We start from the raw sequence: 26,454 nt of genomic DNA, 5'->3' as shown, positions 1-26,454 counted from the left end.
TATTTATGTAGGCTGCCAAACCAGTTTTCATTTTGTTTGCTTTTAGTGGAATAAAGCCATCTTTTGTTACATTGCTGACTTAGGGAATAGTCTCATTAACCATGCTTTGGGGGGTCCTGGATGGAGCAGGAGTCAGGAAGGGGTTGGTCAAATACATCCTATTATGATTTGTGTCCTCCCTCCCTCCTAATTTCTCCACCCTCTGTTGTCGTGGACTCCTGTAGGATGGGACAGATCTTGTCTCTGTGTATCCTCTCCCTTGTCTGGCACACAGTGGAAGTGCTTCATAAATGTTTGGTGAATGACATTTTGAATTCTGGGGGATCCATGAATGATTTATGCTGTCACTAAATCTGGTATAATGTTTGATTGAATTTTAAAGTAGAATGCTTTATTTATACAATCACCATGTACAAATTTTTTTAAAATTTATATATTTCTGACTATGATATTATTGGTTTCTCAGAAAGTCAGCATCAGGATTTTTTTTGTTTTTTTGTTTGTTTGTTTTCAATTTCCATTTGGGTCTTAGCAGTATTGATAGATTATTGCTCCTGCTGACTGTGTTATAAAAAGGACTTGCCTTAGTTTGGGCTGCTGTAACAAAATGCCATAGGCTGGATGGTTTAAACATAAACATTTATTTGTCACAGTTCTGGTGGCTGGAAGTTTAAAATCAAGGTACCTGCAGATCTGGTGCCTGGTGAGGGCTTTCTTGCTAGTTTGAAGATGGTGACTTCTCATTGTATCCATACATGAGGTAGGGGTCGGGGAGAGATGAAGCAAACACTCTCTTGCCTTTTCTTATAAGGGCACTATTCCTGGGGCTTTCTCACCTCCCAAAGGGCCTGTCTCCAAATATTACATTGAGGATTAGATTTCAACATATGAGTTTTGGGGAAACACAAGCATTCACTTCATAGGGGAATTATATGGCAATAGCTCACATTAGTTAATATGCTAGAGGTAGGTACTGTTACTGTCCGCATTTGACAGATGAGAAAACTGAGTCTTAGAGGAGTTAAGTAACTTGTTCAGGGTTACATGCCAGTAAGAAGTGGAGCTGGAACTCCTCAAATCAGGGCTGTCCACCCTCAGTGCTATCAGAAATTTTTAACTCCATAGGACAGTCCAGATAGGATTTTGTGTTCAAGGTATGATGGTACTTAGCCCTTAATGGTGTTACTGCGTTGATGGTTGAGCAAAGGGAAACACTCATTCTGTTACCAAGAATGGGCTCCTCTTCACCTCTAGTAGAAAACGTCTCTGCTAGACAGAGATCATTATGGGAATGAATTACTTCACTATATTTATACCACCTAGCATAGTGCTTGTTGAGAGAATGGTAACCCAATGGCATCATTTTGCAGAGAATAGCCATGATGTTTTATTATTATCATTGATATTAAATTAAAATATTACACACATGACTTTCTAACACATTTTCTTCTTTGTAACATTTTCCCACAGTTTCATTTAAGAGCAGGGTTTTCCTTTAGTAAAAAGTAAAGTAACTTTCAAGTATTAAGAAAGGAAAAAAAATGGTTTTCTTCCCATGAGTCATGGTTGGCAATGTGTACTTAAAAGTTAGATTGTAGAGCCATTTTCACACCCATCAATTATAGGTTTTATTTTGTGAGCTGGAGTGCCATGGCTTTTAAGACTCCTGCCTTATGTATGGTAGAGTTTGTGAACATAATTATTTTGTGTACAAAACAATAAATTTTCTAACTTCAAAAAGTATTTTATTTGCTGGACCTATTACCCAGACAGATGTTGTTTTTAGAATAGTGCCTTAAAAAATTAATCTGTAAAAGATGTTTTCTGACAGCTTTTGTAGTCTTTGCTGGGTATAGTAAATGCAATAGCACAGAGTTTTGTTTAGAAATTCTCTAGGAAAGTAGGCGGATGTAAATCAAGTGGATTAAAAAGTTATTTAATGTTTTATAATCAGAAGATGATGTGGAATAATGAATGTCATGCAGCAAACATGCATAGCTTCCAAGACATCCATTAGATCTTATATTTGTGGGTTTTTCATTGTGCTTTAAGAAATTCTCATAGTGGAATTAGGGGGACTTTGGTTTATCCACAAATGCTCAATAACTTCTAGGTACTACTTATCCTTCCCTTTTGTAATCCCCCTTTAAAGAATACACATGTGCACAGGCTGAGTGTAAATGTGCTTTCCCAAGACAGATGCCAAAAATAGCACGTGGGAAAACTGAAATCCTTTTGTTTTTCAAGGGACAGGGTGTGAAATATTAGTTCTTTTTCTCTTTTATCAGAAGCTAGTTTTGAGTTGAAAGTGGCATAAGCTGGACGTGGTGGCTCATGCCTATAATCCAAGCACTTTGGGAGGCTGAGGTGGGTGGATCAGCTGATGTCAGGAGTTAGAGACCAGCCTGGCCAACGTGATGAAACCCCATCTCTACTAAAAATACAGAAAATTAGCCAGGCGTGGTGGTGGGTGCCTGTAATCCCAGCTACTCGGGAGGCTGAGGCAGGAGAATCGCTTGAACCCAGGAGGCAGAGGTCGCAGTGAGCCGAGGTCACGCCATTGCACTCCAGCCTGGGCAACAGGAGTGAGACTCTATCTCCAAAAAAAAAAAAAAAAATGGGGGCATAAAGCCAGTTTTTCAGCTTAATAATTATTTCCAGTTAATTATAAAGACTAGGATATTTTGATAACTTTAGAGTCTGAATAGATTCAAGCTAAAACAAGTGAGCGTAGTAAATCTGAGAGGCTGTTGTGTGAAAATATTGCCTTAAAGACAATTTTCCCCTCAAATCACTTTATTGATGATAATTGATGTACATTAAACTGCACATATTTAAAATATACAATTTGATAAGTTTTGACTATATACACATCTGTAAAACCATTACCACATTCAAGATGATGTACATGTTTATCACCCCCAAAGTCTCCTTGTGCCTTTTATGATCCGTCCTTCCTGTTCTTTCCTCATCCTTAGGTAATCTAACACAGATCTGTTTTGTGTTACTCTGAATTAGTTTTTATAAAAATGGAATCAGAGTATGAACTCTTTTTTGTCTTCTTCACATAATTTGAGACACATCTGTGTTGTTGTGTGTATCAGGAGTTCATTTCTTTATATTGATGAATTAATTTGATTATGTGGATATATACTGTAATTTATCAGTCAGTTTGTTGATGGAAATTTGGGTTTATTCCAGTTTTTGGTTATTACCAATAAAGTTGCCATGAATATTTGTGTACAAATTTTTGTATGGATATGTGTTTTAATTTCTCTTGGGTAAATATCTATAATAGCAGTGGAATGTTTGGGTTGTATAGCTGGTAAATGTATACTTTTTACAAAACTGCAAGATTATTTTCCAAGGTAGTTATACCGTTTTATATTTCCACCGGCAGAGTATGAGAGTTTATTTGCTCCACATCCTTGCCAACACTTTGTATGGGCAGTCTTTAATTGTAGTCATTTAATAAGTAGGTAGGAGTATCTCATTCAGTTTTAAATTTAATATCCCTGATTAGTAATAATTTTGAGCATCTTTAATGTATTGCTTTCTGTGTATTTTTTTTTGGCGAAATGTTTGTTCCAATCTTTTTTGCATTTTTTAATTGGTTTTCTTATTGAGATTTGAAAGTTCTTTATATATCTGGATACAAATCTTTAATCAGGTATGTGATTTGAAAACCTTAAATCACTGAATTAAGTTTTGTTTCTTTTGAATAATTTTCTTCTCTTTTTGCAATTTTTTATTGTAATGAAATACACATAATAAAATTTACTATTTTAACCACTTTTAAGAGTAGAGATCAATGGCATGAAGTACATTCATGTTGTTGCCTTTTTAAAAAATACTGTAGTCCAAAGTCATAAAAAGTCCATCAGAGTCTGAGCTCTATGAGGGCAGAAACTGTATCTTATTCTCAATTATATTTGCAGAGCCTATACTATGCTTGGCACATACTAGGTCCAAATATTTGTTGAATGGACAAAATGTTTGTTTTCAGATTTCTTAGTTGTTTCAGTGTTAGTGTCTTAGCTCCAGCTGCTATAAAAAAAATCCCGTTGGCCGGGCACAGTGGATCACACCTGTAATCCCAGCACTTTGGGAGGCCGAGGTGGGCGGATCACGAGGTCAGGAGATCGAGACTATCCTGGCCAACATGGTGAAATCCCGTCTCTACTAAAAATACACAAATTAGCTGGGCATGGTGGTGTGTGCCTGTAATCCCAGCTACGGGAGGCTGAGGCAGGAGAATCACTTGAATCAAGGAGTCGGAGGTTGCAGTGAGCCGAGATCGCACCACTGGACTCCAGCCTGGTGACAGAGCAAGACTCTGTCTCAAAAACAAAATGAAACAAAACAGAAAACCAACAACCAGGTGGCTTACTAACTACAATGATTTATTTCTCACAGTTCTGGAGGCCAGAAGTTTGAGATCATGGTGCCAGCATGGTTGGGTTCTGATGAGGACCCTCTTCCATGTTGAAGAAGGATGACTTCTATTGTATTCTCACATAGCAGACAGAGAGCTAGCAAGCTCTCTGGCCTCTTCTTTATACGAGCACTAAACCTACCCATTCATGAGGACTTCACCTTCATGACTTAATTGCCTCCCAAAGTTCCCACCTCCAAATACCATCATGTTGGGATTAGGGTTTCAACATAAGAATTTGGTGGGGTAGGGAGCACAAATATTCCATTTGTAACAGTATAATAGGGTTCTCTAGTGAAACAGAATCAATAAGATGTGTATGTGTGTATATATTATACATCCATGTATCCATATGTTTCTTTCTATTTTAAGGAATTGGCTTAAACAATCATGGAGGCTTAAAAGTCCAAAATTGCAAAGCTAGGCTAGGCAGGCAGGCAGGCTTGGAAGGCTGACAAGCTGGAGACCCAGAGAAGAGCTGATGTTGCAATTGGAGTTCAAAGTGAGTCTGTTGTCCGAATTTCTTCTTCCACAGGAAAGGTCGGTCCTTTTCTTAAGGTCTTCAACTGCTTGGATGAGGCCCTCCCAGATTATGGAGGGCAATCTGTTTTACTCAGTCTATTGATTTAATGTTAATCTCATCTAAAAATTACCTTTGCAGAAGTATCCACATGTATTTGACCAAATATCTGGGTACTGTGGCCTAGCCAAGTTGACACATAAAAGAAACCATCACAGTTAGGATATACTTTAACAAAGATCAAAAAACAATGCCTTATAAAGGATGGAAGTTAGGTTTACTCTTAGTCCAAGTGTAAACAGTTCAGGGTTGATTGATGACTCTACCATTTTGGGGTCCCAGGCTCCTTCTATCTTGTTGCTCTGCCGTTTTCCACATAGTACTTCATTGTAGCAGAAAAGAGAGATGGTATGGGAATGGTGTACTCCTTCCCATTTAAGTGCATGACTTTAAAATTGCACACATCACTTAACACGTCCCATTAGCTTTAACTTTAACCATCCCATTAACTGGAACGCAGTCCAGGAGACACACTTCAGTGCAAGAGAGACTGAGAAATGTAGTTTTTGGCTGGGTAGCCAGAGGCCCACCAGCACTGCTATTACTATATCAAAAGGGAAGGATAGATGTTGGGGTGAGGGAGGTATTCATCAGTCTCTGATAGTGTTCATTCATGTTTTGTGTTGCATTACATTTGATTGGAGTTCAGAATGTTTACTAATATTAAATCTGCTCATTCAAATTTGAGAGATTGAGAGTTGTGACACAACTTAAGTTTCATAATTAATGTTATTGAATTTGATCTTTCTTCTGCATCTTAAAGCACGTGTCTTGAGCAAACCTGCACATGAAAGTTGACATACCAAATGGGAAGCTGAGACAGAAGACAGAAACACAGATTCAGAAACACACCTTGTTAAGACTGTTCCACTTCATTCTTTAGGAAGTAGGTGACTGTGAAAGTTTTGGAGCAGTGTTAGAATATGACAGATTGGGGTAATGGGAAGATAATCCGGTGGTTCCACATTGATTGCTGGATGACATCCAAATGCATCCATATGGCTTACAAGGAACTGCCTGTCTGTTTCACCTCAACTCCTGGCATCCACCTTTACTGCCTGTGTTCTGGCCACACCGAATCACAGTTCCTTCACTGTTCCTTATTATTACGCATCTCTATGTCTTCTAACAACTCTGCTCACCATTTTTGTTACCTTTTTAAAATAGAAATTTGAAGATTAAGGAAAAGAGATAAAGGGCCCTTAAATTGGAGCCTACTCAGGTACACCTATCTGTCTCTGCTGTTCTTTGAGTGCTGCAGTGTTTCAGGAATGTGCTAGGTGCATTCTTTTTGTCACCTCTCCATCCTCATGGCACCCCTGAGGGGTATGCCATTATCCATGTTTTGCAGATGAGGAGCTGAGGCAGAAGTTTAATGACTGACTCAAGGTTACAACAGTCAGAAACTGACAGAACCAGGAATTTTGGCTGACTTCTGAGCCTGGGTTTTTCCCACCACATATTGTTCTCTTTGGAAAGAAGGTCTTAGGCTTAAGATGATTAGTAAACACAGTATATCAAGGGGCTGTGGAATCTCTGGGAGCTTCAGCTTCAGTTTGGAGTTACACCTCTTTGGTGTGCTACTGGAGAGCTGTTACCTCAGTGACTTGTGATGTGACCTGCTTTGCCGACTCTGTACTTATGTTGGGGGAAACTGGGGAAATGAGGGAGGAAGCAAATTTGGAATATGGTTTTAACCAGTTGGAATGAATTCATCCTTGACTCCTGAAAGCTTGTAATCTTCATAATCTCTTTTCTAGTGTTGCTATTTTGGATATGAGGTATGGGATAGCAGATGAATGCTTTAGGGTTGTGTGAGCTGAACAGTATTAAAAATGTGCTTTTCTCTCATCCTGAGGATCTTCCATTAATCCACTAGATGGAGCAGCTGGTTTGAATATATTTCATGATTAGAAGTTGGAAGAAAAGACATTGTGTTCATATCAGAGCCGTGTCACAGACCCCCTGAAGTTGGCCAGGCATTTTGATCTCTATTTTTTCCTCTCTAAATATAAAATTTTTATTTACTCAGCACATCTATGTGTAGGGAGCATTTGAGGTTCTTCTGGGACCTGACAGAAAACCATCATGGTAGAGTAGAAAGAATTCTAATCTGAAGTCTGGGGATGTGAGAGTAGAAGTCCTAGTTCAGACACTTTAATTCTCTGTGACTTTGGTCTTTAACCATCTTTAAGCCTCAGTGTCCTCACTTTTATCACTGTTGCAATAGGTGAGATGTGAGATGTGCCTTCTGCAGGTTAGGTATATTGGGCCTCTGTGCCATCCCTTCAGACCACCTGCGCGATCAAAGATGCACGAGCTTCTATTTTGCCTGCCTTGAAACTGCACTCGCTGACAGTGTCTACAACATGGAAAATCCATCCCACTGAAGACTGGAGGGTTTGTTGACGGCATTAGTTCATTTGCCTTTGTGATACTTCCGTCACCCATGGACATTCCCGCTCGTGCATGAACCCCTCCTTGGGGCAGTAGTTTCATTCCCTCACAAATGGTTTATCCTATTTTAGGGCAACACTGGTTATTAGAGTTTTTACTTATTGGTCCTGGTTGATCCTTCCAGAGCAGCCCATATCTTGTAATCTTATCTGTCTTTCATATTCAGATTTTCTGTTTTAGAACTAAGGTGGAATATTTGTTTTTTGCCTTCTCTGCTACTGGTCCTGCCTGAATGATATGCTATATAAGAAATTAGACATGTTATCAAAATGCTTTTTAGTTTTTAGTTCTCACCTGATGGATAGGAAGGTGGCTATGTATGTTTAAATCTGTTACCTGTACTCAGATGTCTTAAAACATCATATGTCCTAGAATTTTAAGGTTTCATAACAAGGAACTATTCTTTAACAGTTGTTGACACATTTGTTCCTAAAAGCCAATGATGTCTTACTTAGACTACTGGAATCTGCTCCTAAGTGTTTAATGAAGTGAAATTAAAACTTCCATTTGTAGGTAGCTTTGAACTATGGGAATGTGTAACCTCACTACTCCTGATTTCTGTTCATTTTTAATTAAATACACATCTGCTAAATTAAAGACTTTCACATAGGTTGACATTCTTGTTGTTTGCCAAATACAAGAGTTTGTGATATTTGGAAACAGACTCTTCAAGTATTCCTTTTAAACTATACAGATTTTGTATTTCAAGTGGAAAGCTACAAAACACCAACTCTGTTTTAATTTATGTCGTATAAATTAATAAATTTATGTCATGTAAATTAATAAATTTATGTCATGTAAATTAATAAACTTATGTCATATAAATTAATAAATTTATAGTACTTCCCCTTTCAGTTGAGGAAGAGGACCTAGCCTCAGCCTTATCTTTCCCAAAGAGGGGTTTTAGGGGTGCGTATATTTGAATGAATTTTGGAATCAGGTTTTTTTTTTTTTTTTTTTTTGAGATGGTGTCTCACTCTGTTGCCCAGGCTGAAGTGAGGAGTGCAGTGGTGCGATCTCAGCTCACTGCAACCTCCACCTACTGGGTTCAAGCAATTCTCCTGCCTCTGCCTCCCAAGTTGCTGGGACTACAGGCACACGCCGCCACTTCTGGCTAATTTTTTTTTTGTATTTTTAGTAGAGACAGTGTTTCACTATGTTGCCCAGGCTGGTTTCGAACTCCTGAGCTCAGACAATCGGCCTGCCTAGGCCTCCCAAAGTGCTAGGATTACAGGCGTGAGCCACCGCACCCAGCCTGGAATCAGTTTTAACAGTGTATAATCTCATTGGCACTCCTTGGACTGAAGCCACTTAGCATTAAAATGTACCTTGATCTCCTGGTGACCTCCAGTGACCCACATTGATGACTCTGATGGGTTATCATTAGTTCTCCCCAGGAAATTTGAATCATCAGGATGTTTCTTTGGTTACATAATAGATTTAACCCAGGTACTGGCTATTATGAAATCAAGAAGCATATCTTCCCAGAAGTGTCCTTGTGCGTGTTCATTTGTGGAAGTTGGAGGAATCAAATCTCTCCCTCTCTTTAGAGGTGTGTTTTGGAATGCCCTAAGCAGGCTGCTGTGACATCAGCCCTTGAATTTACTCTGGTTCTCATCAGGAACATTAGGAATAATTCCTCATCTTCCATGGAAGAAGGTGGAACATGAAGCAAGCCTGAAAACAAAAGCTTTACATTGGCTATGCGTGAACCACCTTTGCTGTTTTACAAGTTTTGCTAGGGGGCCTGGGATAGTAGTGACACCTGACCCCTTACTGAACATTTTCATCGATGCTCTTTGGCTCTGTGGTTTTATACTGCCCCTTTCAGTTGATGAAAAAGACCTAGCTTAGCTTTAGGTTTCTCAAATAGAGGACCACATCTATATTAAGGAACCAACGTAACTACATAAAGAACTGTAAGTTCATGTTCCTCAGAATCTTATGTGTGTAAATACTTTATGATTTTTAATTCCTTCTTATATTATCCTCATTATTATTAACAGGATTTAATGTGGCATGCTGGAAGGAGCAGGGACTTTGGAGCCAGAGAGCCCTGGCTCATATTTCAGATACCAGCTGGGTGACTTTGGTCAAGTTAGCTTATTTCTCTGAGCCTTCATCTGTAATGGAAGAGTGTTCAGGTGACCCACGTCTCATGGCTTAATTAGTTCCTGGATAATATTTGAAGTGATCTGTTTTAAATTCATAGCCATTTCCTTGGCACAATGTTACAAATTGGGATTCTATTGCAGAAAATAATTTTATGCTATAAAAGCACCAGAAATTAATTTTAAAAAGTGATAAGGATACTTATTTTTTTAAAAAACATCAATTACAGAAAGTAAGATATTTATTATAAAGTCTATGTTGTTAATTTTTTTTTGAGATAATTTACATGAGTTTTTGGAGAAAAATCTTCTTAAAATATGAATGCATTGAACGTTGGGCTAAAGATTAGTTCTTTTCCTGTTAAACTCTGTAGCAAGCATGAACATTTATCATCATCCAGCAATCAACAAATGAATTCAAAATCTGAGTCAGTCATTAAAAAGAAAGAATTTGCATGTTTTTGAATGGTAAGGTTAGGGTGGGGAGTGGTTCTGTCTTCAGAGTTCCCTTACTTGTACGTTGTAATGATACCTGAGTTCAAAGTCACATTCGTTTTCAAAGTCAAGCACAATTTCAGTGATGTACATGATGTATTTGGTTGTATTTGATGCCAATGGTCAATTAGGCTTTGTGGTTTTATAATGAGGCATCATTAGTCTGTCTTCCTTGGCAATGTCACTATTAAGAGGCATTCCTAAAGAAAAAAAAGCCTGTTTCTTCACAAGAGAGAATTTTCTCAACTTAAAAATGTTATCTTTCTCTTTAATGATGTTAGCTAGATTTGAATGCTGGTACTATCCCATCTGTTCTGTTTTGAAGGAGTGAAACCATCTTTCCCTTAAGCTAGACATTTCTTTAATGTCTCTTACCAAACCTGTCCTTAAGCATTTGAAACCTGTTCTTTAATCATTTGCTAACATGGTTTGGTTCTTAGGCTTGCTGTATTTATTACATGCAATTATATATGTACAGAAACAAATGTTCCATTTTTGTATGTGAGTGCATTGTGGTTTCTTATGATTTATTTCATATGCCTGTGACACTAGATTTTCTTGAAATATTTTTCCTAGTCTTTTATTTTACAGCACTCTGAATTTTAATGTACAATTCAACAAGTTTTAGTAAATTTGCACATTTATGCAATCCTCACCATTATCTAATTTTGGAACATTTCAATTACTCTTGAAAGAAGTCTCATGCCCATTAGCAGTTTCTCTGTACCCCCAACTCCAGGCAACCACTAATCTGTCTACAGATTTGCCTTTTCTGAACATTTTATATAAATGGAATCACTCAATAGGTAGCCTTTGCATCTGGTCCCTTTTGAGATTTATCTGTGCTTGTAGCATGTATCAGTACTTCATTCCTTTTTATTGCCAAATAGTGTATTCCATTCTGTTGTCTGGATAAACCACATTTTGTTTATCCATTTACCAGTTGATAGACATTTGGTTTGTTTTCAGTTTTTGGCTGTCATGAATAATGCTGCTGTGAACATTTGTATACAAGTCTTTGTGTGGACATGTGTTTTCATTTTTCTTGGGTGGATACCTAGGAGTGGAATTGCTAGGTCAGGTGGTAGCTGTTTCCCAAAGTGGCTTTGTCAGCAATGTATGAGGGTTTCACCTACTCTACATCCTTGCCAACACTCACTATGTCAGTCTTTTTAAATTTTAGCCATCCTAATAGATATGTAGTAGGATGTCATTGTAGTTTTAATTTGCATTTTCCTAAAGACTAATGATGTTGAACATCTTTTTATGTGCTCATGGCCATTTTCATATCTTCTTTGATGATCCTAGTTTTTAAAAATTGTTTATAACCTAATGTAATACAAAGTCAGGGTCCAGCATGGAAACAAAAGTTATTCCGCTTATTTTAACAGAGGTAATTAAATATAAAGAATTGTTATTAGGTATAAAATTGTTAATAAGTAGGTAACTGAAAAGATAAAAAGCAAACACTAAGATATCATAGAGGTAGTGGCTGTAGGAAGCAGCCATCAACTGTAGGGCTGGGGGCAAATAGGGTGAAATCTTTATTAAATCTTTAGAAGCTTAGAGGAGAGGCCCCACAGAGCTGAAACCCAGACCTCTGAGGTGTGGTTGATGGTGCAGCCGTTTCTGAGGGGAATGTGACAAGGCTGGTTCTGTAAGTGCTAAAAAACTGCAGGCCAGATTCAGCTGCTGCACTAGAAGGAACTGTTGCTGCCCTGGTGAAGAAGTGTTGCTGGGGATGACACTGAGAGCTAAAGCCAGCAGGAAGCAGAGGGGAAGGAGCTAGTCTCCCTCTAGTGTCCCCTGGTGGCAGAGCCTAACAGGGAGCCAACTGGTAAAACAGAAATATGGTTTCAGAGTTACAAAGCTAAGTTTGGAAGGGTACGGTTGGAGCTGGGAGAGAATACCTATATAATTGGCCAGCCCACCCCTTTGAATATTCAGTATCTAGACCTATCCTCCTAAACATATTTTAACTTCCACACAACAAAAACTACTTTCTTTTCGTCTAACAGAATATAAACATTCTCACACAAATGAAGATGTTCTCACCAGCTCCCTAAAATGCGGTGTCACAAAGTCTCATTAGTGTGTCCATCTCTGGGAGGTAGTCACATTACCTGTTGCTGGGCTTTGTTAATTCCTCCTTAAATTTAATTAAAGTTCTGCTTGAATGTTGTGTTATCCAGAGTTAAATTGTAGAGGTAAGTTTCAACAATGTTTGTATAAATAATGCAAGAAGAAGGAGAAGAAATTGGTTCTCGTTCCCTCCCTCCCTCTCCAAAAGCAAGAAGGAAATATGCATATCTGCCACTTGGCAGTAGTTGAGATTTGTATCTTTCTTCTCCTGTTACCTGTTCCTTGTTTCCTTTGCACTCAGCCAGGACTTCAACTGATTAGGTTTCTGTACCTGAAGGTCTGAGTTCTCAGTGGTCCTGCCTTTTTTTGGATTGCTGTGGTTTTCCATTAACTTTTACTGTTGGAGATAGAAGTACTAAGAGCTGCCCTGATGAAGGAAGCTGTGGTCCTTCCTGACTCTTTGGGAGGCAGCATCCCAGGGTCCTCTCACCCCCACTGGCAGTGTATCCTCCTCACTGGCCTCTTGGCTAAGTGGCTTGAGGAGCCTAGAATGACTCAGTGGCAGTCTCACCTTCCCGTTCACTGGAAACATTGCTGCCTACCTTTAATAGCTCCCTTAAAACCAGGACCTCTGTACTAGCAGGGATGAAAACCAAAAATTTTTAGAGTGGGTTATTAGGGTAATAGTGAGAGGGGCCACTCGTACTTCTTCTATTGATTTCTGGACTAATGTCTTCTTACTTTGGGGAGATAGGTGAGTCAAAGCATGTACTGTGTTGTGTGAGACAGAACTCCATCTTTCAGAATGTTGCCTTACAACTGTTGTCTTCAGTAGGCTGTGCCATTCTTCCGCTGGGTCACCTGCTTATAGATGATGGGATATGTAGTGAGACTGGTGAATTCCAAGTGCTGAGAGATGGCTCAGAACTGGCACATTCAGTGGTTTTTCAAATTGTAGGCCATGAGCCACGAGTGGTCCTGAAAACAGTTCTGTGAGCTATACCACTTTCCTCCCTCCCTCTCTTCCTTCCAGTGAACTCTAATAGACCAGAGACGCTGGAATAGCAATTAATATTGTATGACACAGGTTGTAATTGCAATTGTATTTTTGGAAATATTTTTACACACATTTACCGTATCATGACTTATAATGAATTTCTCAATATGATTCATGGTGACAATACTTTGAAAGCTAGAGGTCTAAAGAGACATTTGACCTTGCGGTTCCCTTATCCCCAGCCTCTGGTGGTTTAATGCGTTGATTTCTCAGTAGCACTCCACGTGGTGTTCGCATTGGCTGCAGCCCTTCAGTGGGCCTGAGCATGAGGATGGGCTTCTGTCAAAATCTTGTTTCCTTGGAACAAGGTCAAAAGATGGCCATTATGAATGGGATCCCATGTAAAACTCAACCTTTAGGGTTGTTTAGAAGATTAAATGAGGCCGGATGTGGTGGCCCATGCCTGTAATCCGAACACTTTAGGAGGCTGAGGCGGGTGGATCACGAGGTTAGGAGTTCGATACCAGCCTGGCCAATATGGTGATATCTGTCTGTACTAAAAAATACAAAAATTAGCTGGGCATGGTGGCGGGCGCCTGTAGTTCCAGCTACTTGGGAGGCTGAGGCAGGAGAATCACTTGAACCCAGAAGGCAGAGGTTGCAGTGAGCCGAGATCGCGGCACTACACTCCAGCCTGGGCGACAGAGTGATACTCCGTCTCAACAACGACAACAACAACAACAACAAGATTAAATGAGACCATGTGACTCAGTTCTGTGCTCGGTATTTGGAATATAGCAGGAATTCATTCCCGTGTAGCACACTGTTAGAGGTACTCTGCACTGTGCTCTTTATGTAATGTTTATCTTTAGGTTTTACATTTAAAATTTAAATCTCCTACATTGTTGAGATGACTAGACTGGCCTAAATAGAGCCGATTTTTAAATATGAATAAAATTTCATATCCCCTGTTAACCTTTCTCCATCCCTCCTCTGATTTTTTTCTCCAATTGGTATTTTTTTCTTGGATCTTGAGAACTGTGTGGTTAAAGCAGAGATGAAAATTTTGTGGGAAAACATCTGCAAAATAAATTTCTTTGAATCAATTGGGATAGATGGCTTGGCCCTCAGGTCCAGACCTTGCCTAACATAATAAATGAACCAGTTATTGACCAGACAAAAGGTTTCCCTTAAGTGCTCTTTAATTTTAAAGCAGAATAGCTTTAACTGGCTCTTGATGAAGAAATCATCTTACCATTCTTAGCTGTCCTGTCTTCTGCATATGCAGTGCCGGGAGTGCTTTTGGGCATTTGCTGTGTTAGGGTAGTGATATGTTTTGGAAAGATAACGGTATTGAAATTAGGGTACTTTCAAGAGAAATTCAACTTTGGATTGATGTACCCTCTGATATGTGCTGTCTTGTTTTTAAAGAAACACCTTTATCAGGATATGATTCATACATCAAATGATTCATCCATTTAAAATGTTCAGTGGTTTTCAGTATATTCAGAGTTGTGCATCCATCACCATAGTCAATTTTAGAACATCTTTATTACCTCCCAAAAGAACACTGGACCCCTTAGCGATCACCCCGGAACTCTGCTCCACCCAACCCCCTAGCCCTAGGGAACTGTTAATCTGCTTTCTGTCTCTAGATATTTGCCTGTTCTGGACATTTCACAGCAGTGGATTCATGCACTATGTGATCCTTATGCCTGGCTTCTTTCACTTAGCATGTTTTTAAGAGTCACCCATGCTGTGGCATGGATCATACTTCATTTTTTAAAAATTGGTACATAATATGTCATTGTATTCTATAGTTGTTTATCCATTTATCAATTGATGGACATTTGTGTTGTTTCCAATTTTTTATTATGAACAGTGCTGCTAAGAGCATTCATGTATAAGTTTTTGTGGGAACATATATTTTCAACGTGGGGCATCTAGGAGTGGAATTGCTGGATCATATGGTAACCTGGGTTTAACCATCTGAAGAACAGCCAGACTATTTTCCATAGCGGCTACCCTGTTTTGCATTCCCAGCAGCAGTGTGCGAGGGTTCTACTTTCAACACATCCTCACCAATACCTGTTATTTTGATTAGCAAAGCCGATCGAATTGGTATACCAATCCAATTGCTACACCAATACTTGTCTTTTTGATTTTAGCCATCTAGTGAGTGTGAAGTGAAAGCTCATTGTCATTTTGACTTGCATTTCCCCAATGATTCTTCACTTGCTTATTGTCATCTTTTTTTTGTCCTATCTGTTTTGTTTTGTTTTTGTTTTTGTTTTCTTTTTAATATGGAATGCTTCATGAATTTGTGTGTCATCCTTGTGCAGAGACCATGCCAGTCTTCTCTGTATCATTCCAATTTTATAATAGTATATGTGGTGTTGAAGCAAGCACCTATTTGTTTTTAATTGACGGGGAGGGATAGCAATAATTGTAATCTGTCCAGTTCTTATGTGGAGGATAGTTTCTCCTACATTTCCCCACTTCTTTGACCTAAATTCACATAAACGTCAAGGAATGTTTGATTGAAGTAACACTCTTTTAAAACATAGTTACAGTTAAGTCATAACCCAACTGGCTGTACATAAAAGAGAGTCTTGTGAAGATTCAGAATTTTGTGTCTTTGTGAAAAGAAATTAAAACCTTGTAAGGAGTCAGCTAAAGAATGTAAAGTTTTATGAGCTTCTATAAACAGGGAAATATGGAATGTCTAGTTCCATTTAACCTGACTGTAAGCCAGGACAAGAGAGTACATATTTTATTTTGTGTCTTTTTACACTGCTTTTAAAAAAAACATAGGACTATTTTGAAAAATTGCACTTTCCCTCCTATATTTTAGAGAGGTAACCACATTAGTATCATTATTACTTTTGATTAATCTAATTGAAATTCTCACTAAATTGCAATAGTTTTTAAAAAGTCAAATTCAAATCTTATGTGTGTTTTATGTTTTCCTCTTTGCCCTCAAGGAATATTTCTTCATGTTGAGACAGCATTTCTATACTGCCACAATGACAGTAAAAGACTTAAAACAGTCAGCTGCTAAAATGTAAGATAAAAGTAACTGATGTATGTAGAATCTGAATTTTAGTCTCTTCACATGTTGGAACAACTTTTCAACAGCCATAACTCCATATATGAAGAACATGAACAGTTTCAAGGGTGCATTTGTATGCAAGTTATACTTTATATCTCTTTTATTGTTTAAAGTCAGTATACCCTGCCATTAAGTGATCTTTTTGGGTGTCTGCCTAAAATATAATTTCTTTGGGAATGGCTGGTGGAGGCCAAGAAGAGGTCCTTGAGTTCTGACTTCATTATGCCATTGAGTTTGTCCTGCTTCCTTGTTCTTCATCCAGTGTCTAATTTACTGTGGGCCACGGGTGCTTCCTGCGCTCATGTGATCCTTGGTGCCATCAGCCCTTGCAGATGTGTTCACTGATGCTCGATGGCTTTGCCAATAGATGTGCTCTTTGGCAGCTTTTTATGTTTGATATAGCATCAGCATTTATGGATTTATTGGTTTTTCTTTAAAGAACTGAGCTCCCTCAGAAACCATGATTTTGCTCCATGACCTCCTGTAACAGTAATTTAAGTTGCCACTTCTGGCAGGTTCCTGAGCTGAGGGGTCAGTTGGACCTGTGTACACTGTATTTGTTCATTCATTTCGTGGCTCTCAATGAAAGTAGTGGAAGTTGTCTATGAATCAGAAATTTAAATCTCAGGCATCTTTTTTTCTATGATGCTATATAGTTGGAAGGGTTTTTCTAGGAAGTGCAATGCAGTCATTCATCGCTTAACAACAGGAATAGTTCCTGTAGCTTATCTTCCCTTTGTGAGGGGCTGACAGGCCAAGGGAGAGAGGAGGAGAAAAGACCAGTTACCATCCTCGTTTTTCTGGTCTTACACCTCACCTGTTTCTAGAAGTGATAGGAAAACAATGCCCAACAAGTTGGTTTTCTATTTTTAAAAAATATGGTAAGATACCTGTAACATAAGATTTATCACCTCATCTATTTTTAAGTGTACACATCAGTGATACTCGGTACATTCACATTGCTGTGCAGCCATCATCACCATTCATCTCCAGAACTTTTTCATCTTCCGAAACTGTAAATCTGACCGCATTAAACACTAACCCCTTATTTGCCTTCTCCCAGTGCCTGGCAACTACCATGCTACTTTCTGTTTCTATGAATTTGACTATTCTAAATACCTCAAATGGAATCGTGCAGTACTTGTCCTTTTGTATCTGGATTATTTTACTTACCACAGAGTCCACAGATTTCATCCATGTTGTAGCATATGTAAAATTTCTTGCATTTTAAGGCTGAATAGTATTCCATTGTGTGTGTAGATACCACATTTTGCTTATCTGTTCATCCACTGATGGACGCTTCAGTTGCTTTCGCCCCTTGGCTGTTGTGAATAATGCTGCCTATGAACCTGGGTTTGCACATCTCTCTTCAAGTCTTGCTTTCATTTCTTTTGTGTCTATTCCCAGAGGTGAAATTGCTGGATCATATGGTAATTATGTTTTATTTTTTGAGGAATTGCCAAACTGCTTTCCATAACAGCTGCACTATTTTACATTTCTACCAGCAAATAAGCTGTTTTTCTTAAATGTTTCTCCCTTTTGAAGACCTGATGGATTGATTTTTAGAGACAGGGTCTCTCTCTATCTCTCAGGCTGGAGTGCAGTGCCACAGTCATAGCTCAATGCAGCCTTCGATTCCTGGGCTTAAGTGATTTTTCTCGCCTCAGCCTCCTAAGTAGCCAGACCTACAGGCTTGTGACATCACATCCAGCCAATTTTCAAATTTTTTTTTTTTATAGACTGGGGTCTTGCTATGTTGCTCAGGCTGGTCTTGAACTCCTGGGCTCAAGCGATCCTCCTGCCTCAGACTCCAGAAGTGCTGGAATTATAGGTGCCAGCATTTCTGGCTGACCTGTGTTATTTTAAAAGCTATTTAACTTGATCTCCTACCAGAAAAAGGAAGATTCTCTCATTTCTTTTGAGTGACTGTGGTCTCTGAAAGACCCCCACCGTCCCTCCCTGGATGCTTGCTCCCTGGAGCTAGGTCTGGTTGTTTCCACTTCCTTTCACTTGGTCACTCATTGAGCTTGCCAGTTGTTAGAGCTGCCCACAGGAACTGTTTGCCACCCTGACATTCTAGCACCAACCTGGAGAAACCTGTGTTCTTTTGCGTTCTCTACTTTTGAGAACATTTAAATAACACTATTAGCAACAGACCTGACTCCAATATTTTATGTAGTCATAACTTTAGGGATATATTTTTAGCAAAAATATTTTACTTCACAGTGGTCCAGGCAGAAGGAGTACAGCCCTGAGCTCTTGCAGGGGTCCAACAACTCCTGTCCACACTGTGCCCTCTGGACCTGCCCGTCACCTTTGTTCACTTCAAGGTAACTGGCACTAGACATCTCAAAGTGTTCTAACTCTCTCGTGTATTGAGATGGGGATAATAGATGATGGATAAATTTAAATATGCAATAAGTCAAAATTTTGAAGATTATGTTCCTGAAATGCACAATGGTAAGAGTTCACACTTTTATTTAAAATGTCCTTATTTAATAATACTTTCTTAATTTCCATTATTTAAAGTCTTTTTTAAATTTTAAGTTCTGGGATACATGTGCAGAATGTGTAGGTTTGTTACATAAATAAACGTGTGCCATGGTGGTTTGCTGCACCTATCAACCCGTCATCTAGGTTTTAAGCCCCGCGTGCATTAGGTATTTGTCCTAATGCTCTCACTCCCCTTGTCCCCCACCCCTTGACAGGCCTCGGTGTTCAACTCCCACTTATGTATGAGAACATGTGGTGTTTGGAGAAAAACCTGTCTCTAATGGTCATTGCTGAAAGCTCCACTCCTTATTTTACAAGCTATCTTAACTCTTTTTTCATGTTTCAACATCCCCATTTCCCTCTTTTTTTTTTTTTGAGACAGAGTCTCACTCTGTCACCCAGGCTGGAGTGCAGTAGCGCGATCTCGGCTCACTGCAAGCTCTGCCTTCCGGGTTCACGCCATTCTCCTGTCTCAGCCTCCCGAGTAGCTGGGACTACAGGCGCCCGCCACCAGCCCGGCTAATTTTTTGTATTTTTAGTACAGACAGGGTTTCACCGTGTTAGCCAGGATGGTCTCAATCTCCTGACCTCGTGATCCATCTGCCTTGGCCTCCCAAAGTGCTGGGATTACAGGCGTGAGCCACCACGCCTGGCCTTCCCTCTTTAAATCATTTTTTCAACAAAAATAAAATTTGTTGTTTGAATTTGCTAGATCTGAAATTCTCATGTATTTGAATTTTGTATGAGATGCTTGTATTCTTAGAAGAATTACCCTGCTTTTAGTCTCATTATCAGGGAAGAAAACCATTTAATTTGGGACAAAAGAAGAAGAGAGACCAGCATTTATTGAGCATGTGGTATATACTAGGCTCTGTGCCAGATACTCTAATTACATTTGATTATATTGATTGGTTATAAAAGGAACGAGGCATTGAGAGACCAACTTACATAAGGTTTCTTTGCTCAGCAGAATTCACTGCCTTGATTTATGAAATATGGACTGTCAGATATGGAAGTAAACTTCAAATGGACTGGCTATCATAATGGCATTTAAATAGAATGAATGACGTGTTAGACTGAATTCTATCTGTCCTCCCTTTACTTAGATTTGGTGAAGTGTGCTGTATCATGTATGAGGTATTATCGTTATGTGAGATCTTCCTTTCAGCCACTGCAGAATGGAGAGAATTCCTCTCCTTTCCTGGCCTCCTAAGATAGACCCCAGGTCTGATATATAAGTAGAAGACTTATATCTGTTTGAAATACAGTATTAATTCCAGTTTATAGTTCTAGATTTTTTAGGTGTCACTCTAGATTCCTCTTTATTCACATGTTTCTAGGAGAGTAGTAAATACGTCTACCAATCAAACTAATTTGTCTGTTGGAATACATTTAAAACAGAAAGTCAGCAAAGAGAGCGCGGTAGGTGGGAACAGCAGCTGCAGATGCTTAAGCTTTTCAGGAGCTCAAAGCTTGGGACCTGTTAGCTATGGTCTCAGGCTGCATGGCTGAGGTTTGTTATGACCACCAAGTGGGCTGGCAGGTCTTAACCTGAATTTATTTTCTGTGCAGGCTTTCTGGGGGGTTGTGCAGCCTGGAGCCCCTTTCCCAGGTCTAAAATGCACACCCTGAGGTAGCCCCAGCCACCTCCCATGTTAATGTGGTTTAGTATATTGCTGAGAAGTGGGACCAAAACAATGTTCAGAAATTGTTGAATTTATCAAGCAAGGTGCTGTTTTAGGTTACACAGTAAATCCTTTGTGAAGTATAAGACAATAGGTACTTACATATTGCTAGCAATTTCTTGTTGAGTTCTCTCCTGTTACCTTATTTGAACTTGACAACCTATGGGGTGGGCAGAGTAGGTGCCATTCTCCCCACCCTCATTCTTAAATTTTTTTTATTTTTTGAGACAGAGTCTCACTCTATCACCTAGGCTGAAGTGCAGTGGTGCCATCTCAGCTCACTGCAACCTCCACCTCCCAGGTTCAAGTGATTCTCCTGCGTCAGCCTCCCCAGTAGCTGGGACTACAGGTGCACACCACCATGCCTGGCCAGTTTTTTGTATTTTTAGTAGGGTTGGGGTTTCATCATGTTGCCCAGGCTGGTCTCGAACTCCTGACCTCAGGTGATCCGCCTGCCTCGGCCTCCCAAAGTGCCAGGATTACAGGTGTGAGCCACTGTGCTTGGCCTCCCCACCCCGATTATTAATAGCAGCTTTGAGATAGAATTCACTGCCGGGGCCACTCCACAGAAATGGGATGGATCTCCTCCACTTGGCCACATTTGCTTTAGATACTGAGTCAGCTGACATCACACCCACCCCAAGAGGATGTGAAATATAATGAGGCTTTCTGGGGAGAATAGGACAGCTCCCAAGAGGTCCTAAAATGGCTTGAGAGAGCAGGGAAAAGAGACTGGCTTGGCATTTTTTTTGTGATGATTATTGGGGGATGGTGTGGAGTGAGGGTTCCCATTGAAGGGTTTGAATTTACTGCTGGTGTCATAAGAGGGAGCCACCTGGACTTTCTCTCTGCCTGCCCAGATGTGGACAGAAAGGGATGAAGGAGGAATGAGGCTTCAAAGCATCACAAGTGTAGTCACTTTTTAAAAATTACATTCACATGCCATAAATGTGTTCAATTCAGTAGTCACAGACTATATGTGTGTATAGATTATATATACATTTGAGAATATATATTAGAAACACTGTTTAATTTCTGAACATTTTCATTACCCTAAAAAGAAACCTCATACCTGCTAGCAATGACCCCGTATTTCCTGGTCTCCCTAGCCCTCCATAATCACTAATCTGCTTTCTATCTCTCTGGATGTGTCTGTTCTGGACATTTCCTTTCAGTAATACAATATGGGGTCTTTGGTGCCTGGCTTCTTTCCTTCACATAATGGTTTTCGGGCCATTCGTGTAGTGGCATGCATCAGTACTTTGTTCCTGCCTGTGATTGAATGATACTCCATTGTGTGGATGTGCCATATGAGTTTGTCATATTAAAGGATGATTCATTTGGAACATCTGAGGGTGAGATGGTAGGAGAGTCAGGTGTCAGTATTAGCAGGAGAGGAAGACATGGGCCTGCATCTCAAAAGGGACTCAAAGGCAGACATTTAGTCTTAGGAGCTGTATAAATTAGAAGTGACATTTAAAGATGGGAGAGTAAATGTGATCTCCAAATTGAAATATATACTCTTTTAGGTGGCTGCACTGGTTGCCAATAGATACCATCCATCTTTTCATGTCCTCTGATGAAATTCATGGTAATTTTCAATTTAGAACAACTCAAGTTCATTCTGATACAGAAAAGTCAGTGAAACCAAACATACCTTTTGAATTACTCATTTTGTCTTGCTTCTATTATCATGAGACCTGTTTCTGAATACTTCACTCTAAATATTTTCTGTTGCTTTTCAAGAGCCCACTAACTTTGTTGGTTGGAAAATGACTAATACTTAAAATTTGGCACAAGTTGCTTCAATGTGTATATGTCTTGGTCCATTTTCTGCTGCTATAACAGAATACCGCAAACAGGGTAATTTGTAATGAACAGAAATTTATTCGTCCCACTGTTCTAGAGTCTGGAAGATGTAAGAGCATGGCAGCAGCAGCTGGTAAGGGTCTTCATACCACAACCACATCATCCTGTGGTGGAAGGTGAAAGGTGGAAGGAAAAGAGAACATGCAAGAGTGAGAGAGAGAAAGGGGACTGACCTCATTCTTTTATTAGAAACCCACTTTTGAGAACACCATTAATCAGTGAGGCTCTGCCCTAATCACTACTGGAAGGTCCCACTTCCCAGCACTGTCCATTGAGGATTAAGTTTCTAACTCATGAACTTTGGGGGACACATTCAAACTGTAACATTTTATTAATTTATCTCCAGAAAACATTGCTTTTTCCTTTGAATGAGTTAGGAAATTGTTTCATTCTCTCTTATTGTTTTTTTAAAATTTAGCTTTTACTTTTATTTATCTTTTTTAGCTTTATTGAGATATGATTGGCAAAATTATGTAAATTTAAGGTATACAATATGATGATTTGATATATATTGTGAAATGATTACCACAATTGAGTTAGCTAACACACCTATCACCTCACTTAGTTACCTTTTTTCTTTATTTTTTTGTGGTGAGACCATTTAGACCAAGCTTGTCCTACCCGCGGCCCTCAGGCCACATGTGGCCCAGGCTGGCTTTGAATGTGGCCCAACGCAAATTTGTAAACTTTCTTAAAACATTATGAGATTTTTTGTGATTTTTTTTTTAAGCTCATTAGCTATCATTAGTGTTAGCATATTTTATGTGTGGCCCAAGACAATTATTCTTCTTCCAGTGTGGTCCAGGGAAGTCAAAAGATTGGACACTCCTGATTTAGACCCTTGTTTTAAACACGAGTGGAGGGTTCTAAAAGTAAATCAAACAGCATATACCAGCAGCTTCCAATTTGCTTGGTTACTTCTAATTCTTGGTAAAGTTCAAACATAATCTTTTGTATCTCAAATAATATTCCCTGGCTTCTGCAGGCAGGATGTCTAAAATATGTCATAACAATAACAAATTAATTTTACATTTCCAGGTACTCTCTTTATTTCTGTTGAATGAACTATTGCTTTTAAAGCTATTTCTCTTGCTGTATAGGAGTCAGGTTAATTGGTAGATTTTCTGAATTCTCAAAACTGACATTTAACTTATGTGTTTAGTGTTTTATAGTCTCCAATATTCAGTTTCTGGGTAGGTGAGTTTCTAGTTGTTTATCTGTCAGCATTGTGATTTCGCATGAAGATTCTCCTAGTGTCACAACTTGGGTGTAATCTTGAACCCTATAGCTCTGTTTTCACAGAATCACCCTTTGGAAGTGGAATGCTCTAGACCCCAGAGGGTCATCCTGTTTTTTGTATGTGGCCAACATCTCCCCATCTTTGATCTTGTACAGCTATCAGACACACTTTGCATAAAAATACAAGAGAGAGAATAAGCCTAGATTTTTGCTTTTCTGTGGGGCCCAATGGCTAAACTACTCATAGAAAACAGACATTGTGGGATCACGTGCCTGGATGGTATTCCCTACAGGTATGATTTTACTACATACATGGGTTTACACAGCCCCCAGGTACTCAGTCAGTTAATTCACTCTAACTTTCACATCTGTAGAGAGAAATGAAATTATCTGTTGCCTTGTGAAATAAGGAATAATATCAGAGCAGATTTTAAAAGATTGATCACTTTTTTCCTAGTTACATATTGTGACTGGGAAAAGTTTTCCTGTATGTGCAGCATGGTCTTTTTATATAGTTAGCCTTTCATTGTTGAAGAAGGAAAATGGCAAGAGTCAACTTGTTATCATATCATTGACAAGCTTCCCTGTTAGCCATTCCCAGAGATTCACATGAGGTAGTGTAGTGTCACTGAGTTCAGTCTACAGTAGAAGGAGTTGGATTACTTGCACACCAAACATAATCATGTTGACTGTGAGACCTCAGCGTGTATTTCCCATTGCATACTGGAGTGCTGCTTCAGAAGGCATGCATCTAGCCAGACTGGGTAGCCCTTTATTCATGTTCTCATTTGCATCTTTGGGTACCAGAGACGGGAGAATCCTTTTAAGCAGTGCAATCTTGCTAGCCTTCTCTAGCAAAGAGTAGAGGTGGGCTGAAGTCAAGATCGACACAGCAATGTTGTGTTCCCTTGTGGTTTGCTGTCAGCAAGCTGTTATCCATACGTGCAAAAGGTTGTTTGAAGTGGGCTTGCATGTGTTTCCATAGCAGCAGTCATCTTAGAGATTTCACTCGTTTTTTGGACTTTTTTTTTTCCTTTGCTTCTCTGTTTCCCGCTGATGCAGGATTAAATAAACAGCATATTTAGGTCAAGGAAAGAGATGTTTGCTAATATAGATGCTAGGCTAAGCATTCTGGGAGAGCGATTTCTTGCAGCAGATGAACATTCTTTGTGCCTCCCAGCAGCATCTGCAGCAGTGTGGCTGTCTGGCACTGTCTTTTTCATTTTGGGCAGGTTCTGAGATTCAGAACAATCCCAAGCAAATCACAGGAGCCGGCAGTTTTCCAGTAGAGCCACATGTAAATCTCCTGCTTATTTGTTCTTTGGTATTAAGAGTGAAGCAATCAGCTAGAAAAACGATACTTTAAAGGTTTGGTGCATCCGAGGTGTGTCATCTTGTGTTTGCACCACCCCTCCTGTTTTACACTCGGAGTCTGGATTTTTTGTCAGGCTGTTGAGCAGGAGCGGATTCTAGTACGGCAGCTCAGAGCTTCCCTTCTGTTCCGGTACCGGTGACTGCTTGTCATGAAGATGGTACAGTGGGAGCCTGTTTCGGAAGAGCCAAGGAAGAGGATGTGGAAATGGAGTAGAGATTGCTAAGAAACTGAACATCCACACCTTGGGGATGGGTTGCACTACTAGTGTGATTCTGTTTAAAGGCATCCGCACCGTTTTTGAAAGAAACTGTGCTTATATGTGCAAACAGCAAGGAGAGAATAATGCCCTTGAATATACAGCATACAATTGGACAAAAGAAGATTCAGAACTATTGATCTCCTCCTGGCTGGTAAATGCTATCTTGCTTAATTAACAAGTAGTTTAATGGTGTTAGAATAAACTAGTCTTTACTTGTAAAGCAAATATATTTATTTAAGTGTACTTATATGTATGTAGTCTGTGTGTATAAATGGGTAATTAGTGGCCTTAAGTTTAAATTATGAAGTGAGTGTTTGTATGTGTGAGAATGCCATGTAGTCATCAAAGCTAAATACATACAGAGAAAGGAATAAGATATTTTATTAAAGAATAGTTTTCTAATGTAGCTTTATCAGCTTACATGTTCTTGGTATAGTCCTAGAAATAATATGTGGTTAAGTGTATATTTAGGGCATTATATATGTGAACCCTCTCCCAGTGATAGTGAATTATTTAGCCCCTTTACATTCCAGTCTTCTAGTTGGCCAGGTTTTTCTTACTAATGGCTTATGGCCAGTCCTTGATGGGGGGGGTGGGGGTGGTGGAGAAATTTAAAGGGAGCATGAAAGAAAACTATGATGGGTATGAGACAAATATTTATAGTTTTATTTTTTAAAAAAATCCAGCTACTTAACATGTTTTGGGGTGAAGGGTCTTGAGAGCGAGAGGAAGTGCAGTTTGACATGACACTTCCGTGTTCTGTCCCTTTATCAGGCATGAAGAGGTGTCAAGTCACAGATGGGTGTGCCTCTTGTGGCCTTCCCACCAGCACCAGGTTTGTGAGGAGCCACATATGGGTCTCTTCCTCTCTCAGGATGCCTTGCCATTTTTCCTTCTGTTCTTCTCACAGCTTTTGTCAAAATGAGTGGGGACAAATATATCTCAGAGTTTCTGTGTGTGTCTTGCCAGCAGCTGCTTGGTACAGCGAAGCATGCAGAAACGCTGAGACCTTTCCCGGCTGGTGAGGCTACCATCTGAGACTGAGAAGGGGGTATTGGCATGTCATATGCCCTTGTGATCAGATTGGGTGGTCCCAGCCTGCGGGAACCCAGAGAGAGGATGCATTTTATGGAGGGTCTTATGTTAGCACTTGCAATATGTGGGAGGAAGAAAGGAGAGCATCACTCAAGGCATCAGATGCATTTTGCAAGTCAGTGTTATGTATGTTGGAATTTAAGTGGTGCTATATTAACTGTTAAATATTT

The 26,454-nt window shown here is 39.5% G+C and overlaps 1 protein-coding gene and 1 non-coding gene across 30 annotated transcripts in view; one reads left to right on the top strand and one right to left on the bottom strand.

Moving 5' to 3' along the window:
- Positions 1 to 26,454, top strand: part of DOCK9 (dedicator of cytokinesis 9) — a 289,534-nt gene that overhangs the window by 45,583 nt on the left and 217,497 nt on the right. For 7 of the 29 annotated variants that reach the window (XM_031001241.3, XM_055359990.2, XM_055359993.2 and 4 more), the window contains exon 1: positions 24,641 to 25,340. The exons of 6 other annotated variants lie outside the window; for them this stretch is intronic. In XM_031001241.3, coding sequence (XP_030857101.2) covers positions 25,179 to 25,340 — 162 coding nt within the window. In that variant the 5' untranslated portion in view covers positions 24,641 to 25,178. Of the gene's footprint in view, positions 1 to 24,634; positions 25,341 to 26,454 lie in introns of those variants that run through there. 16 more of the 29 variants (XM_055359980.2, XM_055359981.2, XM_055359984.2 and 13 more) reach the window with 5 other exon arrangements.
- Positions 15,455 to 15,558, bottom strand: LOC115930520 (U6 spliceosomal RNA). The gene has a single exon (XR_004067151.1). It is a non-coding gene; the product is annotated as a U6 spliceosomal RNA (small nuclear RNA).

Source organism: Gorilla gorilla, chromosome 14, assembly GCF_029281585.2.
Source record: "Gorilla gorilla gorilla isolate KB3781 chromosome 14, NHGRI_mGorGor1-v2.1_pri, whole genome shotgun sequence".
Taxonomy (NCBI): Eukaryota; Metazoa; Chordata; class Mammalia; order Primates; family Hominidae; genus Gorilla; species Gorilla gorilla.
The sequence above is the reverse complement of the archived record's forward strand: the minus strand, read 5'-3'. Positions and strand labels throughout refer to the sequence as shown.